This window comes from Ranitomeya imitator, chromosome 1 (assembly GCF_032444005.1).
Source record: "Ranitomeya imitator isolate aRanImi1 chromosome 1, aRanImi1.pri, whole genome shotgun sequence".
Taxonomy (NCBI): domain Eukaryota; kingdom Metazoa; phylum Chordata; class Amphibia; order Anura; family Dendrobatidae; genus Ranitomeya; species Ranitomeya imitator.
This window is the reverse complement of record NC_091282.1, coordinates 644,468,676-644,483,847: the sequence shown is the minus strand read 5'-3', so window position 1 is coordinate 644,483,847 and position 15,172 is coordinate 644,468,676. Positions and strand designations below refer to the sequence as shown.

Sequence of the window (15,172 nt, the reverse complement as noted above, 5' to 3'; positions counted from 1 at the left end):
CGCACGTGTTTCTTTAGTGTTCGCTGGTGTGAGACAGCCCAGGGATCTGCAGAGACATCCGGGGACGGAGAGAGACGGTTGCTGCCTGCAGAGCTGCGAGCATCAGAGACCCCTGACCTGACAGTTGGAGACCCCCATATATATGGCACATGTGCAGAGACAGCTTGCGCTGTAGAGACCTCCGCTGTCACTGACAGCGCCCAGCAAGGAGAGCTCGGCACCGAGGAGTCCGCCACCAGGAGACGTCGCCCCTGCTAGGACCGGAGACACCGCAGTGGGCTAAAGGGACCGTTATTGTTTGTTGGTGGGCAGTGAGCGTCACGAGCCGACACCACCCAGAGACAGCACAAAGCGCGCAGACAGGTGAGTGCGGGGCAGAGGGGGATCGGCCGCAGCGCCACAGTGCTGGAGAGCAAGTGTCTGTGTGATCCGTGAGGGGAGAAGGCAACTGATCGGCCGCAGTGCTGGAGAGCAAGTGTCTGTGTGATCCCTGAGGGGAGAAGGCAACTGATCGGCCGCAGTGCTGGAGAGCAAGTGTCTGTGTGATCCCTGAGGGGAGAAGGCAACTGATCGGCCGCAGTGCTGGAGAGCAAGTGTCTGTGTGATCCGTGAGGGGAGAAGGCAACTGATCGGCCGCAGTGCTGGAGAGCAAGTGTCTGTGTGATCCCTGAGGGGAGAAGGCAACTGATCGGCCGCAGTGCTGGAGAGCAAGTGTCTGTGTGATCCCTGAGGGGAGACGGCAACTGATCGGCCGCAGTGCTGGAGAGCAAGTGTCTGTGTGATCCCTGAGGGGAGAAGGCAACTGATCGGCCGCAGTGCTGGAGAGCAAGTGTCTGTGTGATCCCTGAGGGGAGACGGCAACTGATCGGCCGCAGTGCTGGAGAGCAAGTGTCTGTGTGATCCCTGAGGGGAGACTGCAACTGATCGGCCGCAGTGCTGGAGAGCAAGTGTCTGTGTGATCCCTGAGGGGAGACTGCAACTGATCGGCCGCAGTGCTGGAGAGCAAGTGTCTGTGTGATCCCTGAGGGGAGACTGCAACTGATCGGCCGCAGTGCTGGAGAGCAAGTGTCTGTGTGATCCCTGAGGGGAGACTGCAACTGATCGGCCGCAGTGCTGGAGAGCAAGTGTCTGTGTGATCCGTGAGGGGAGAAGGCAACTGATCGGCCGCAGTGCTGGAGAGCAAGTGTCTGTGTGATCCCTGAGGGGAGACTGCAACTGATCGGCCGCAGTGCTGGAGAGCAAGTGTCTGTGTGATCCCTGAGGGGAGACTGCAACTGATCGGCGGCAGTGCTGGAGAGCAAGTGTCTGTGTGATCCCTGAGGGGAGACGGCAACTGATCGGCCGCAGTGCTGGAGAGCAAGTGTCTGTGTGATCCCTGAGGGGAGACGGCAACTGATCGGCCGCAGTGCTGGAGAGCAAGTGTCTGTGTGATCCCTGAGGGGAGACTGCAACTGATCGGCCGCAGTGCTGGAGAGCAAGTGTCTGTGTGATCCCTGAGGGGAGACGGCAACTGATCGGCCGCAGTGCTGGAGAGCAAGTGTCTGTGTGATCCGTGAGGGGAGAAGGCAACTGATCGGCCGCAGTGCTGGAGAGCAAGTGTCTGTGTGATCCGTGAGGGGAGACGGCAACTGATCGGCCGCAGTGCTGGAGAGCAAGTGTCTGTGTGATCCCTGAGGGGAGAAGGCAACTGATCGGCCGCAGTGCTGGAGAGCAAGTGTCTGTGTGATCCGTGAGGGGAGAAGGCAACTGATCGGCCGCAGCGCCACAGTGCTGGAGAGAGTGTGTATGTGTGATGGGTGCACAGTCTGCTGATGTAAGGGTTAGCACATAAAGGGGAGAGGCTGCATCAACCCATCTGGGGTTAATATTGGGCAGATCTCACCTGTCTAGTAATTTATGGCAAAGAAGCAAATCCCTGCAGTGTTCAAAGTGCCTACTGCCAAGATCAGCATGCTGACGGTTTCTAGGGAGCAGTGTGTAGGCCAAGATCAGCATGCTGACGGTTTCTAGGGAGCAGTGTGTAGGCCAAGATCAGCATGCTGACGGTTTCTAGGGAGCAGTGTGTAGGCCAAGATCAGCATGCTGACGGTTTCTAGGGAGCAGTGTGTAAGTACACACACACGGTAGCAATTGGGGGTCTGGGTCTTACTGTCCCACTAGCAGCTTTCTTCCACAAACAGCGCCTTATTTGTCTGCAGGTTGCTCGCTGTATTGCACCTCTTCATTGCTGAGTCACATTACCAGTCACAACCTTGTGTGGCTCTGATTTTGGAAGAAGGAGCCATCTTTTTTCTATTTCTGAAGCACTCCTTTAAGGGTGTATGAAATGGCAGTTTGTTGTTGCTCTGCCACGTATTCCCCATGTTGCTGCCTCCTGCTCCGCTCCACAGGCCGGCATTGGTGGCTACCAGACAGTGTTGCTTTTTTCTGTCCCTTCCTGCGATGTGATTGGCTGCTGCTTTCTATATACATGGCGTCTCCCACAGGCCTTGGTGCCGGTCGCCTCATTATAAAGCCCTGGCTGGCAGGGGAGCCTTCTGCCGCTGTTATAATGAGCCGTCGAGCTGTATAAACCTTTCTGCGAGCGTCACACCTGTGTCACACTGTTTATTCCGCATCATGATTGACTTTTTCCCGTTTACAGCCATTTTTGCCCTTATTAGACAGCCATATTACCTCAGCATAGGTGTTGTCCTTGGCGACCAATCAACAGTCAGCTCTCATTTTTCTGAGGCAGATTTGAAAATGAAATTCAGTGACCTGATTGGTTGCTATGGGCAAGGACTTGTTTGTTTTGTATAGACACTATGGTCGAACCCAGAGCAATAATAAAGATGGCACAGTCACAAGGGGAATTTGCCCCAGCCCAGAAATCACGGTTTCCAAAAGGGGCACTCCACCACATATCGATTGTATCTCAGCTTCTCCTTCACACTGAGGATCAGTAGTCACTTTGTCTCCTGATATGTAGATGACTGAAGGTGGAGTTCCCCTAAGTCCCCAAAAGTTTGTCCAAAGCGCTTCATGAAAGCACAATGTGGAGACCTCATTGGCATAGACTAGAGCGGCCATGCTTATGGACACTCGGTTAATTATGAAGTAATGTCCTGACTCTTTTAGGAGGCAGACATTGTAATTTATGGCGGCCGGTGACCAACTTATGATGGACCGCCAGGGAAGGGGCACATTTGGTCTTCATTATCTGTAACTTCCATCCCAATCAAAGAATGATTATACCAGGACCAGTCTTTAGCAAAATCCACCTTAAGTGCCTACCTGGCGGTGCACATGCGGGCCCACCATTCTCGCCCAGTACGCTAGAGCCTAAATGGTGATGCACATATGGGCCTACCATTCTCACCCAGTACACTAGGGCCTAAATGGTGGTGCACATGCGGGCCCAACATTCTCACTCAGTACGCCAGGGCTTACATTGTGGTTTGCATGCGGGCCTACCATTCTCATCCAGTATGCTAGGGCCTACATAGCGCATGTTTAGTAGCGGGCCCACCATTGTCACCCAGTATACTAAGGCCTAAATGGCGGTGCACATGCAGGTACACCATTCTCACCTGATACGCCAGGGCCTACATGTTGGTGTGCATGTTTACATGGCGGTGTGCATACAGGCCCACCATTCTCACCCAGTATGCTAGGGCCTACATTGCGGTGCGCATGCGGTCCCACCATTCTCACCCAGTACCCTAGGGCCTAAATGGCGGTGCACATGCGGGCATGCCATTCTCGCCCGATACGCTAGGGCCTACATGTCGGTGAGCATGTTTACATGGTGCATGTGGGCCCACCAGTCTCACCTGGTGCAAAAGGGCCTTCATGGCGGTGGGCTTGTTTACATGATGGTGGGCATTGCGGGCCCACCATTCTAACCCATTGGACTAATTCAGAACACTGTACTCTAGTTTGGACAGTCCCATAGACGATGAATATGGCTGTTGGACATAGCGGTGCACATGCATACATAGCAGTGCTCATGTGCAGAGTTCAAACCTTTGAACCTTTTAGACACCTTTAGTTGGGCCATCTCCATAGATTATTGTGGCTGCTAATACAGTGGCGGTGCGCATGCGCGGCCATCCATTACTCCGGCAGAGCATTTCACTGCTTTGTCCTCTAGTTGGGACATCTCCATTGACAATCAGACATGTGCACATGGTCACGTGCTGCTCGCCCTCTACCTTTTTCTTGCAAAGCCTTTCAGACCCACCTTTCCCTAAGGCCACCGAATCTAGTGGCTGGGTCTGTGCATGTGGTAGTTAACATGCGCCGCCACCAATTGATTGACGGATTGTTTCAAAGCCCCTTTGTCAAGATGGGACCACTTTTAAAAGGGGATTACCTACTCAGACCAGCTCCTGTCCATAAGGTTGGTTTGTGCCATCATGGAGGAGCTCATGTGCACAGGACCGCCCCCTATAGTCCTGCAGGCCTCTGGACCACGACATTTTACAGGAAGGAGTACCTACAATGTAACCTCGCACAGGTTGACCTGATTGTTTTGGTGGTGTTCCCCTGAGCTTGTATATGTCGCCGTTGATGGCGGGTCTTTGTTTTCTCTCTGCTCCTCTTGGCATACACTCAGGGCACAGCATGTGCCAGTTTGATAATCTGTTTTCCGCCGCGCACATGTCGGCGCAGAGCAAGGCCGGCTGGCGGCACAGTCTCAGCAGTTGTCCCGTGCTCCGCCGTTGGCTGATTGGAGTAGGGTTTCCAGCTTGTAATGTCTTCCCTCCCCCCCTATTTCCATTCTTGCCGTTGTCCCTCTGCCCCAACACCGCCCCCCTCCTGTCGGGATCTGATCACGGACCCTCCGCCCCAGTCACTTTCCACTTTTGTAACGCGATCGCTGTTGCATAACGCTGACACGTGTCGACGCGCCGTACATTGCCTCGCTGTGGTGTCATGATGGCTCGCCTCGCCTTGGCAGCTGCAGTCACACATGTCCCAGCAGAGGGCCGTGCCCTTTGCTTCAGGAGTTGCGAAATGAGTCAACAATTTTTTTTTTTTTTTTCTTTTCGACAGGACTAATGACAAGGGAATTACAGATTATATAAACAGACCTGAGCTGTATAACAACATAAGGCTAGGAGACTTAAAGGGGAACTCCATATTGGTTTGCTGCTTGTAGGGATAGTTTACTACAATGGGGAAGAAGTGCTTGCAGTACCCTTTTAGGATCAAAGACCTGGGGGAAAAAAACGGTAAGGTGGCTATCCACCTGCCCTGTTAATCCCTTACATCCCCTCCCCCACAGCCCTGTGCACTTGCTTGTTGAGCTAAGATAAAAAGCAGCTGGCAGATAAGTCAGGGAGCGGCTGATGTACATGGAGAACCAAGGATCAGGCATGTTGAAATTGAACATGCCCCGTCCTTCTTCCCCCTCCCACCACCAAATTAACAGACTGGTGGGAAATCGGTGACGACTCAGCCGTCCTGTGCTGCAGGATCGGGAGAGGGTGTTGTCATCCAAAGCGAGTGCACGTGTATGGGGGCTCGGAACGGAATTGGTCGAACGAAGTGTGTATTGGGGGGTCGGGAGATGGCAGTCCATGTGCATATGTGTGGGAGCCGGTCAAGACAAACCTAACAGCTAGTACTTGTGTGGAGGGTCCGGAGAGAGCCATCTGTGTGCTGGCAGGGGGGTGAAGAGAGCTGTCAAATGAAGCAAGCGCATAGGGGACCTGGAAGAGCTGTCGGCTGTTCCTTCCCCCCCCACTATGTTGAGATCTGACTGTCTTCTTTGTTCCCCCTCCAGACCTCTGAATACTCCATGGAAGATAACGAGTCCTCCGACTTCTTGTCATCTTTTGACTCCTTGTGTTCTGCTAGTAATTCCACCACCACCAACCCAGACGGGCACAAGTATGTGGACTTCGACGTCTTCCTCACTGATTCCATGGAGGAAAGCAGCAACAAAACAGAAGGGGATTTTGAAACCTCACATATGATCCCAAATTCCCGGCTGACGAGTGCGGACCACCCAGTCCTAATCCGCCTAGAGAACGAGTATCAAGCTAGGAGATCCTTGTGGCTCCGACGATCGGGGCAGTACCTCCTGTACCCGGGAGAGGCGGACGGGAGGGCAAGTTCTTGTAACGATCAGGGCAGCCTAACTAACGAAGGGACGGCCCTGGAGAAACCCGACAAGCAACTCAAGCACTTAGTCTTACAAGATGAGGAAAAGTTGGAATCCCCTCAAGGACTCAAGAGGCAGCGAAAACCGGAGACTGAGCTGACCTCAAGTTGGTGGAGGGAGAAGGAGTCGAGTTTACAAGTGACAGAAGGAGACCGGATCTTCGCCCAGAAGGTACTGCTTTGCTCATGGTGGTAATTCCCAGTAATGCCGCCATCTGGTGTGTACAGGACTATAACAGTCTGCCATTTGGGGTACAAAACTAATATCGCTCACTTTTTTTTTCTTTTTTTTACCTTTTTAGTGCCGTGAACTTCAAGGTTTTATAAAGCCGCTAACGAATCTTCTAAATGGACTGAAGCGTGGGAGATATGAAAGAGGTGGGTGACCCTAAAATGTGTAATGCAGCATCATAGTAGTTATACTCTTGTACATAGGGAGCAGTGTTATAGTAGTTATATTCTTCTACACAGGGAGCAGTATTATAGTAATTAGATACTTGTACATAGGGGGCAGTACTTGTATCCCCCCCCACTGTTCCATATCAGAGCATTTACTGTATGATTTGTGCTCGTGGTGGGAGGAGTTTCCCTTTAGTATGCCCATTTCTCGTACATTTCTGTGCAGATGCTGAGTTGCGGGGTTAGGAGGTGGTGAGTGGCGGTGTTTTCTAGCTGAGGACACCTGCACTTCTCATTGTTGGTGGATTACATAACGGGACGCAGCGGTGTTCCTGCACACAGAGCTGCAGACAGCGGCGCCATTCGCTCAGCTGTCTGAGGCGGCACAATGATTTGTCGTTCCGCTGTGTGCAGCCCTTGTCTTCTTCTATACCTACGCCTGCATGCTGATGTTATCCCTTTAAAAAATCTATACACTGAGTGGACATTTCCCTTCAAATATTCTCTTATGACATGGTTTTAGAAATCTCACTAGTTCGCGTTTCTCGCCTGTGATTCTTCGCCCCGGGAATAGCCCGCCGTGCAGGGATTTACCTGATTGAAACTCTCATGGGAGGCATCGATCGGAGCGCTGCTCCGGGGGTTGTCTGCAGTGTTTCTTACAGACGAATGACTCAGCGCAGGTCGGATCAAAGAAAACCGAGCAGCAGGGGCGGAGGATCGGCAAGGGAAGGAACGTGCAGTTACAGAAAGGCCTGGTAGATAGGTGACCAAGGCCACAGCAGCACAGAGCGCTTCAGGAGTGTGCTGATCTTAGAAGGGCCAGTGGCAGCTTACTTGTATGGGGATCATAGTGAGGGCAGTGTCATCGTTTATGTAATGCCCCCCAGTGAGGTTTATTATTGGGGTCCCACGTGTACAGGACATGACTGCCCAAGACTCTGCTCCGATACTTGACCCGTTTCTCGCATGCATCTCTGTCTCTTCCGGGTTTGTAGCGAATGAAGGTCACGTTGTTCTGTGCGAGGGCTCCCACGGGGATGCGGGCGACAGCGGAGACTGGAATAAGCTCAGTGCCTGGTTAAAGGGGCTAAAACTGAGGCTTGTCAACGACATAGGGGGTCTCTGTCTATGAACTCACAAGGCACCTCAAGGCGGCATTCGGCCTTGTACGGCTGGTTTCACGCATGCGTTGGGCAAAGCTGTGGAGGGCTGAGTAGTTCCTCCGCATGCGTCGTTTTGATGGTGCGCCGAACGCAACATGTTGCATTTTGTTGCGGTCGGTGCATCCGCATACATTCGCGTGGCCTGTGTACCCAATGTTAAAGATGGGTACGCAGGACGCATGCCGACGTAGGTGGAGCTTAATGGAAGAGGTGCATCAGTGGGCGGAGCTTAACAGAGGAACTACGCAGCCCTCCGCAGCTCTGTCAAAATCAAGTGTGAAACCAGCCTAAGTTGTCTACCTGGGGGTATTAGCGAGCATGCTGATGGACCCTCAAACCCCAGTGCCACTAATGGCAGAGAGTGAAGCCAGGTAGATGCCTATTATTCACCCGGATATTCTCCAGTGCCGTCCTGGCGGCTCTGACTGCGGCCGTGTCTCATCCTCAATCACTTCTCTCCCCAGGATTAAGCAGCTTCCAGCAGAGCGTCGCCATGGACCGTATACAGAGGATCGTGGGCGTCCTTCAGAAGCCGGAGTTTGGGTGAGTAGTAGTAGCCGCCTGTACTACATCTCCTGATGTCACCTATACGCATTATATATTACTCGTCTCCTCTACACTGTATACACCCTGTTATATAGCCCCTATACTGTATGCGCCCAGTTATATAGCCCCTACACTGTGTGCGCCCCACCTACTCTCCTCCATGCTCCCATTCCTCCGTGGCTCTGACTTTCCCTCCATGTTTCCTCACAGTGAGCGGTACCTGGGGACTCTTCTGCAGGTGGAGATGATGTTGAAGGTTTGGTTCCCTGATGTCGCCAGCTCCCATTCCTCTTTTTCGTCATCATCCTCAGACTATGATATGGAAGAACCCCGATATAAAATGTCCAAGGTAATTTGCGCTCCCACCGCCGGCTGCTGCTCACTCCTGATCTCCCTCTAATTGCATTTCCTCCTCTCCTGTGCAGCCACCAGACAACTCCTCTCCAGAGAAGAGCAGGGTCCTGAGGTCCAGCAGAGAGTCCATGCCGAGTCCCCCCGACCATGCCGCTCCGGCCCCGCTGCACTCCGACTGCGCCTGCTGTAGGGAAAGGGCTCAGGTCTTGGCTCAGTGGCCCAATATGAACATGACGTGGATGCACACCGCTCCCATCTGTAATCCTCCGCTCAGCCAGGCCGACCTGCATCATCTCAACCGCACCCTGGGCCAGGACTTGTTCGGACCCAACGCCCCCGGTTGTGGCGTCATTTTCTTTGTCCAGAACAGTCAGCCATTGTCGCCGGTTCATCCAATCACTGTAGCTGAGGTAGAAAAACCCATCTCTCCTCTTGCCAGCCTCCAAGAGAACCCAGAAGAGCTTTCAGTCCGCTGCCAAAGTGCTCCGGCCCTCGCCCAACATGGCGGCACACAGAGTCTGGACGCTTCCAAGCCCCATTCTCATTCCCTCCCACTACTTCCCGCTCGTAGACCTGATGGAGAGAATACTTAGACCCCGTAAGGTCTACAAGAACGCTCTTCGCCTATGTGATCCAAACCACCTGGTCTTGGGTCTAATGAATGACCCCCAACCACCACCATGCTTCAAGATGGAGGGGGGAGTCGGATGTGTCGTGTTTTTTCTTAATTTAACTTTTGAGGAATTTTATTCATCATGATGGAGAGCTGGATCCAAAGACTGATGAAAGGCGTATTTCAGGCAAACAGCAATATTTCCACACCCTCATGTAAGATGGGTCCAAAATTTTTACAAAGAATCCGAGGATGTGGGTCTGCTACATCTGCCCCACTGTGCGTGAGAGGCGCATGTTCAAAAAGTTGTCCTAGCCTCTGGGATCATGCGTATATATACACACTCCCTGAAAAGGACACTGACTGCTCCTCATGGGCGGGCACAAGCCTACCTGTCTTGGCTTTGATTGGCCCCTCTAGTGTTGCTCCACATGCCCCATGGGATTTTTTTTTTTTTGTCATGTCACATGCGCAGGTCTATCTGCCTTCGCTCACATCCTTTGGCTGTTCCCCTAGAAAATGGTGTTGGGCGGAGTTTGGAGTCTTCTGCACATGTGCTATCCTTGTAGTCTGTGGCGCATGTGCAATATTTCATCATGAATGCTAGATCAGTCGGACAAAACCAAAGTAAGGGGGCAACCTGAGCACTTTGTGGACTTGGCACCACCTACTGGACCCACAACCCTATTGTGACATCCCTTTAATAACTAGAGGCCTGCCCCTTTAAATGCATTCAAGGACAAAAATTCTAAAAAGGGGAGAAATAACGATTGTTTTTGGCTCTGACACTGCAAGCCCAAATGTGGAGAGTAATCCGTAACCTTAAAGGGATCCTCCAGTAAAAATCTGACAACTAGCGTGGCCCTGAGTGGTGGTGGCGCCATGTGACGGTAGCCACTCGCCTCTCTCCGCACAGTGCCAACGTCTGTGAATGAGTATTATCCCCCGCTCCTATTCGGTGACACTGTAAGAAACCGGAGAAACTCCCACAGCTTTGCCTCTGACACAAAGCAGCAAACATGATTGCACAAGTATTTATTTTCATGGGGGGAGCGAGTACCTCTATGCACTAAGACGGTCTATGCAGAATTCCAGCTATGTACTATGCACCGCGGAGGCAGCCTGGTAATATCGCCTCCGCCACAGCAGTACAGAGTATTTCAGGAGGGAAGTGTTCGCCTGCCCTGTGAGAGGCAGCGGTACATTTATGGGGTGATTTTAATGGGGACAGGGCTGTAGTATAGGAGGAGGGGGGTCTCACAGCAGCACTGAGTGTTTTAGGGGCATAATGCCCAGTCTCTCCACATGGCGAGGACTGGAGACAAAGATCACGCTGTTTTGTTTTGGGTTTTTTTTGTTTGTTTTTTGTTTTATTATTTTTTAACATTAAACTAAGTTTTGTATGTAAATTGTGTCTGTGTTTTATTTCTACTGGGACTGGCACACTGTACCAAACTGTCAGTCTCCAGCTTCAGGATGTTAAATTGCAGCAAGCAGAGACCTTGCCATTCTGGAGCATGAGATGGTGGATTATGACTGTCTTCGTCTTGGACTTAGGAGACAGTGGCCGCCCCGGTGGTTACGTGCTAGTATACGGCGCCTTGTTTCTGTGGTGCTGCCTCTACACGTGCTGGCAGCCAGAACATAAAGCAATGACTGCGGGTGGAGCTGAGGCGTGGCGACCGTGCCCTGCGCTGTACCTAATGAGCCATGTGAGCGCAGGAGAACAGGAATGGCCTCCGGGCATAACCAGGTAGGAACAATGGAGGGGCAGCGAACTACAGGTACCAGTGTGCAGCGGAAGCCACACACTGCCCCTGGGCAGGTGTAGTGTGGTAAGGGGAGGTGCATTACACCAGGACAGGTTTCCCAGCTGGACATTCTCCATCACGGCTAATCGTCTGCCCGTACTGCACCATGGTGCCATCTCTGCCTCAGGTGAGTGATGGTTGTGCACTGGCCGGGCACATGATGGAGGCAGTCACTGGTCTGTGGCTACACACCAAATTGTCTTGACCCCTTTCTGGCGTGGCAGTGATGCTCTGCGTGTCCTCGCACCCCTCTATCGTAGCTGTGTCCTGACACCTATCATAGCCGCGACACTCCGCATGTCCTGACACCTTGCTGGTGTGGCAGTGATACCTTGTTTTGGAAATACTTACAGAATAAAACCTGAAGATCTGCATGCAGTTTTCACTGTGCAATACCCACATTCCACCAGCAGATGTCATTGGTTAGGAAGCCAGGTTAGATCTGTTTATAAAGCAATGGACACAGTGACATCTACTGGACATAAAGGGAAACGAAAATGTCCTCAAAACCTCCCTGTTCTATATTTTCACTGCGGTCACTTGTAGAAGCACTCTGGATAAAATTTCCAAGGTCTTTCTACTTAATTGACTATTCTAATGCGAGTATTGAAGGGGAAAAAAAGCACTAAATAGCCAGTTTTCACTTAGAAATAGTTTTCCACATTTTCGAAAATACTTAATGATAAAACACATGACTGCAACTACATTGGGATGGTACATATTAAACGATGGGGGCCAGATCTCCTAACTTTGCCTTTATCCACCTCCTATTCTTTCTTCAGCTCTAGGGCTCCTGGTTCTCCTATTGGAGATCAAAAAGGTTGTGGGAGAGAGTTTTGCCACCTATGGGTGGTGCCAGATGCATTACATTTGTCCTGACACCTATTGTGGCTGTGATGCTCTGCTCACCCCCGACACCTTTTTTTTATTTTTCTTCCTTGCCTCCTTGCTTTCCAATCCCCAACACTTTTCTTGCGTAGCTGCAATGCTCTCCGCGCCCTGACATCTTCCTATCATTGCTGTGATGCTCCTCCTGACACCTTTCTGGCCACATTCTGTGCACCATGACACCTCTTTATCGTGACGTCGACTCTGTATTGCAAATATTTTCAGAATAAAACCTGTAAATCTGCAGGCAGTTTTCACTAGTTGAAATACATTGCCCCTGGGTGAGTATAATATAAGCTCTTTTTCTCATCTTTCAGGATACATCGGGGGCTTATCTACAGCATTACAGAATGCATTACAGAATGCTGTAGATAAGCCCCTGATGCTGGTGGCCTTAGCTCATCTTCGATTTTGGGGGTGACAGGTTCCCTTTTAAATCCTGAATCTTTACTTATAATCCAATGGCAACTATGACTTCTACTGGACATTGCATTCAAGTAAAAAAATAAAAAATGTTAACTTGTCTCAACCTCCCCGTAATATATTTATACTGTGGTCAATGGTACAAGTACTTTATGGACAAAATTTACAAGGTTTTGCTACATAATTAAACACTCTAATATGAGCATTAAGGGGAAAAAACTAAGCACTAAATGAAGGACTGTCCAACCTTGACTTATAAATAGTTTTTCATATTTTCCAAAATGCTTATTGATACAACACCTGGCTGCACAATAGGATGGTATATATTAACCAATGGGGGGGGCCAGATTTCTGAACCTCCTCCTTATCCACATCCAATTGTATTTTCAGTCCTAGGATGTCTTCGTTCTAGAAGAGATCAAAAACTTTTTCTCTAGCACCACCTATAGGTTGTGTGAGATACAGTTGTCCTCCAATGGGTGGCACCAGATACATATGTTCTAGTATCCTGACACCTATTGTTGCCGAGATGCACCAACACCTTTGTATCATGGCTGCAATGCTCTGCATGCACAGACACCTTTCTGGTGATGCTCTGCACACCCTGTCACCTTGCTTTAGTTGCTGTGATGCTCTGCATACCCTGTCACCTTGCTTTCGCTCCTATGATGCCCTGTGACCTTGCTATCGTTGCTGTGATGATCTGCAGCCCTGCCACCTTGCTATTGTTGCTGTGACGCTCTGCGCACCATCACCTTGCTATTGTTGCTGTGACGCTCTGCGCACCATCACCTTGCTATCGTTGCTGTGACGCTCTGCGCACCCTGTCACCTTGCTATCTTTGCTGTGACGCTCTGCACCCCTGCCACCTTGCTATTGTTGCTGTGACGCTCTGCGCACCATCACCTTGCTATTGTTGCTGTGACGCTCTGCGCACCATCACCTTGCTATCGTTGCTGTGACGCTCTGCGCACCCTGTCACCTTGCTATCTTTGCTGTGACGCTCTGCACCCCTGCCACCTTGCTATTGTTGCTGTGACGCTCTGCGCACCATCACCTTGCTATTGTTGCTGTGACGCTCTGCGCACCATCACCTTGCTATCGTTGCTCCTGACGCTCTGCGCACCCTGTCACCTTGCTATCTTTGCTGTGACGCTCTGCATGCCCTGTCACCTTGCTATCATTGCTTTGATGCTCTCCGCCCCGTCACCTTGCAGTGACGCTCTGCACCCCCTGCCACCTTGCAATCGTTGCTGTGACTCTGCACGCCCTGTCACCTTGCTATTGTTGCTGTGACGCTCTGTGCACCCTGTCACCTTGCTATCATTGCTGTGATGCTCTGCATGCCCTGTCACCTTGCTATCATTGCTTTGATGCTCTCCGCCCCGTCACCTTGCAGTGACGCTCTGCACCCCCTGCCACCTTGCAATCGTTGCTGTGACTCTGCACGCCCTGTCACCTTGCTATTGTTGCTGTGACGCTCTGTGCACCCTGTCACCTTGCTATCATTGCTGTGATGCTCTCCGCCCCATCACCTTGCAGTGACGCTCTGCACCACCTTGCTATCGTTGCTGTGACGCTTGGTGCTCCCCAACAAATTCTTGGCTCCTTCTTGTGCTGCTTTTGTAGAGGAATTCAGCCCACGGGCTCCTCTTCTGCAGGATATTTTCCCTCGGTCGCACCATCCTCCGTATACTACACACTGTTACATAATAAAACCCCACAACGTTGGCAGTTTCTGCAATACGGACCCTGGCCTAGACTAGAGCCAATGACAAAGCCTTTCTCGAAGTCCCGTAGTCGATGGCGTGAGGTCAGGCTGCGCTCTAATGTGGGATTACGACACAAGGAAGCGAAAGAGGTGTTTCCAATAATGTGGCCGCCAGTCTACGTGAAGGCTGTCATTGTCCCACCGCTGTTCTACACATCATTTAAAGTCCCCAGTAGTATAGAAAACAGAGGGGTGAAATCCGGTGAGGCAGCAGGTGTATGTGAGAAAATCCATTTCACACACAAACAGGTGTATCCACTCTCCTTTCCCATCCCCCTCCCTATGTATTATAGAAAGTCACATCCCATATGCTGCTTAAACATACGACCACCAATCGATAAACTTTTACCACTAGGCCAGGGACTGAAAGCCTGTTTACACAAACAGACCAAAGCAAACGATGTGCACTGATCGCTGTATACCTGATCGCTCAGTGCACACAGGCGGCCATGGTCTCTGCAGCACGAAACCTGTTTACACGGGACGTTGAAACACCAGGAACGATGGGTTTTCTTTTGGTTTTTTTTTACGCTGCATTTTGGTCATTCGTTGGCAGCGGTTTTAACAATCACGATTATCTTGCAGTGTAAATGCCCCTTCACTATGCGCCCACCTGCTCTGGTTTACAGTCAGGGAATACCCCCTGGACCTCTTTAAGTCCCCTAGTGATGGGTATATAATCCCAATTATAGACATTTTTCTTCAGCCATCTAGGTGGTAGGAACTTTGGCTATGACAAAAAAATCCAATAAAATGACTGAAGGTTTTTGTTTGTGGTTCTTCCATTGTCTTATATCTTTGGAACAAGGAGTGAGGGTTGGTACTGATACTGGGGTACATCTCATGTTACACCTGGTAGTATATGGGGGCAGTAGTGAGGCAGCCCTTGTTATCCCGTCACAATCCACCAGGGGGCAGTAGGCAGTTTGAGAAGCAGATTTGGAGTATGGAGATTTTCCTTTTCCTCACGTGTGGACACAGATCACTTCCCAGGTTGAGCAACTGGAAACAAAAACCCTCCCAGCATAAAGCAGAGCTGCGCCATGCA

General features: G+C 51.1%; 1 protein-coding gene across 1 annotated transcript; it reads left to right on the top strand.

The window, feature by feature from the left end:
* Nucleotides 1-15: 15 nt before the first annotated feature.
* On the top strand, nucleotides 16-10,640 carry CIART (circadian associated repressor of transcription). The gene is made up of 6 exons (XM_069727988.1): nucleotides 16-363; nucleotides 5,774-6,325; nucleotides 6,456-6,531; nucleotides 8,183-8,261; nucleotides 8,475-8,613; nucleotides 8,690-10,640. The coding sequence occupies exons 2-6, from the start codon at nucleotides 5,789-5,791 to the stop codon at nucleotides 9,209-9,211; spliced, it is 1,353 nt and encodes a 450-aa protein (XP_069584089.1). The 5' UTR covers nucleotides 16-363; nucleotides 5,774-5,788; the 3' UTR covers nucleotides 9,212-10,640.
* The last annotated feature ends 4,532 nt before the right edge of the window (nucleotides 10,641-15,172 follow it).

Excerpts from the sequence above, each read along its gene's own strand:
- CIART (XM_069727988.1), top strand. The coding sequence starts at position 5,789 with ATGGAAGATAACGAGTCCTCCGACTTCTTGTCATCTTTTGACTCCTTG. Across the intron at positions 8,262-8,474 it reads CTTCAGAAGCCGGAGTTTGG|TGAGCGGTACCTGGGGACTC; the intron begins GTGAGTAGTAGT and ends GTTTCCTCACAG. Across the intron at positions 8,614-8,689 it reads CCCGATATAAAATGTCCAAG|CCACCAGACAACTCCTCTCC; the intron begins GTAATTTGCGCT and ends TCTCCTGTGCAG.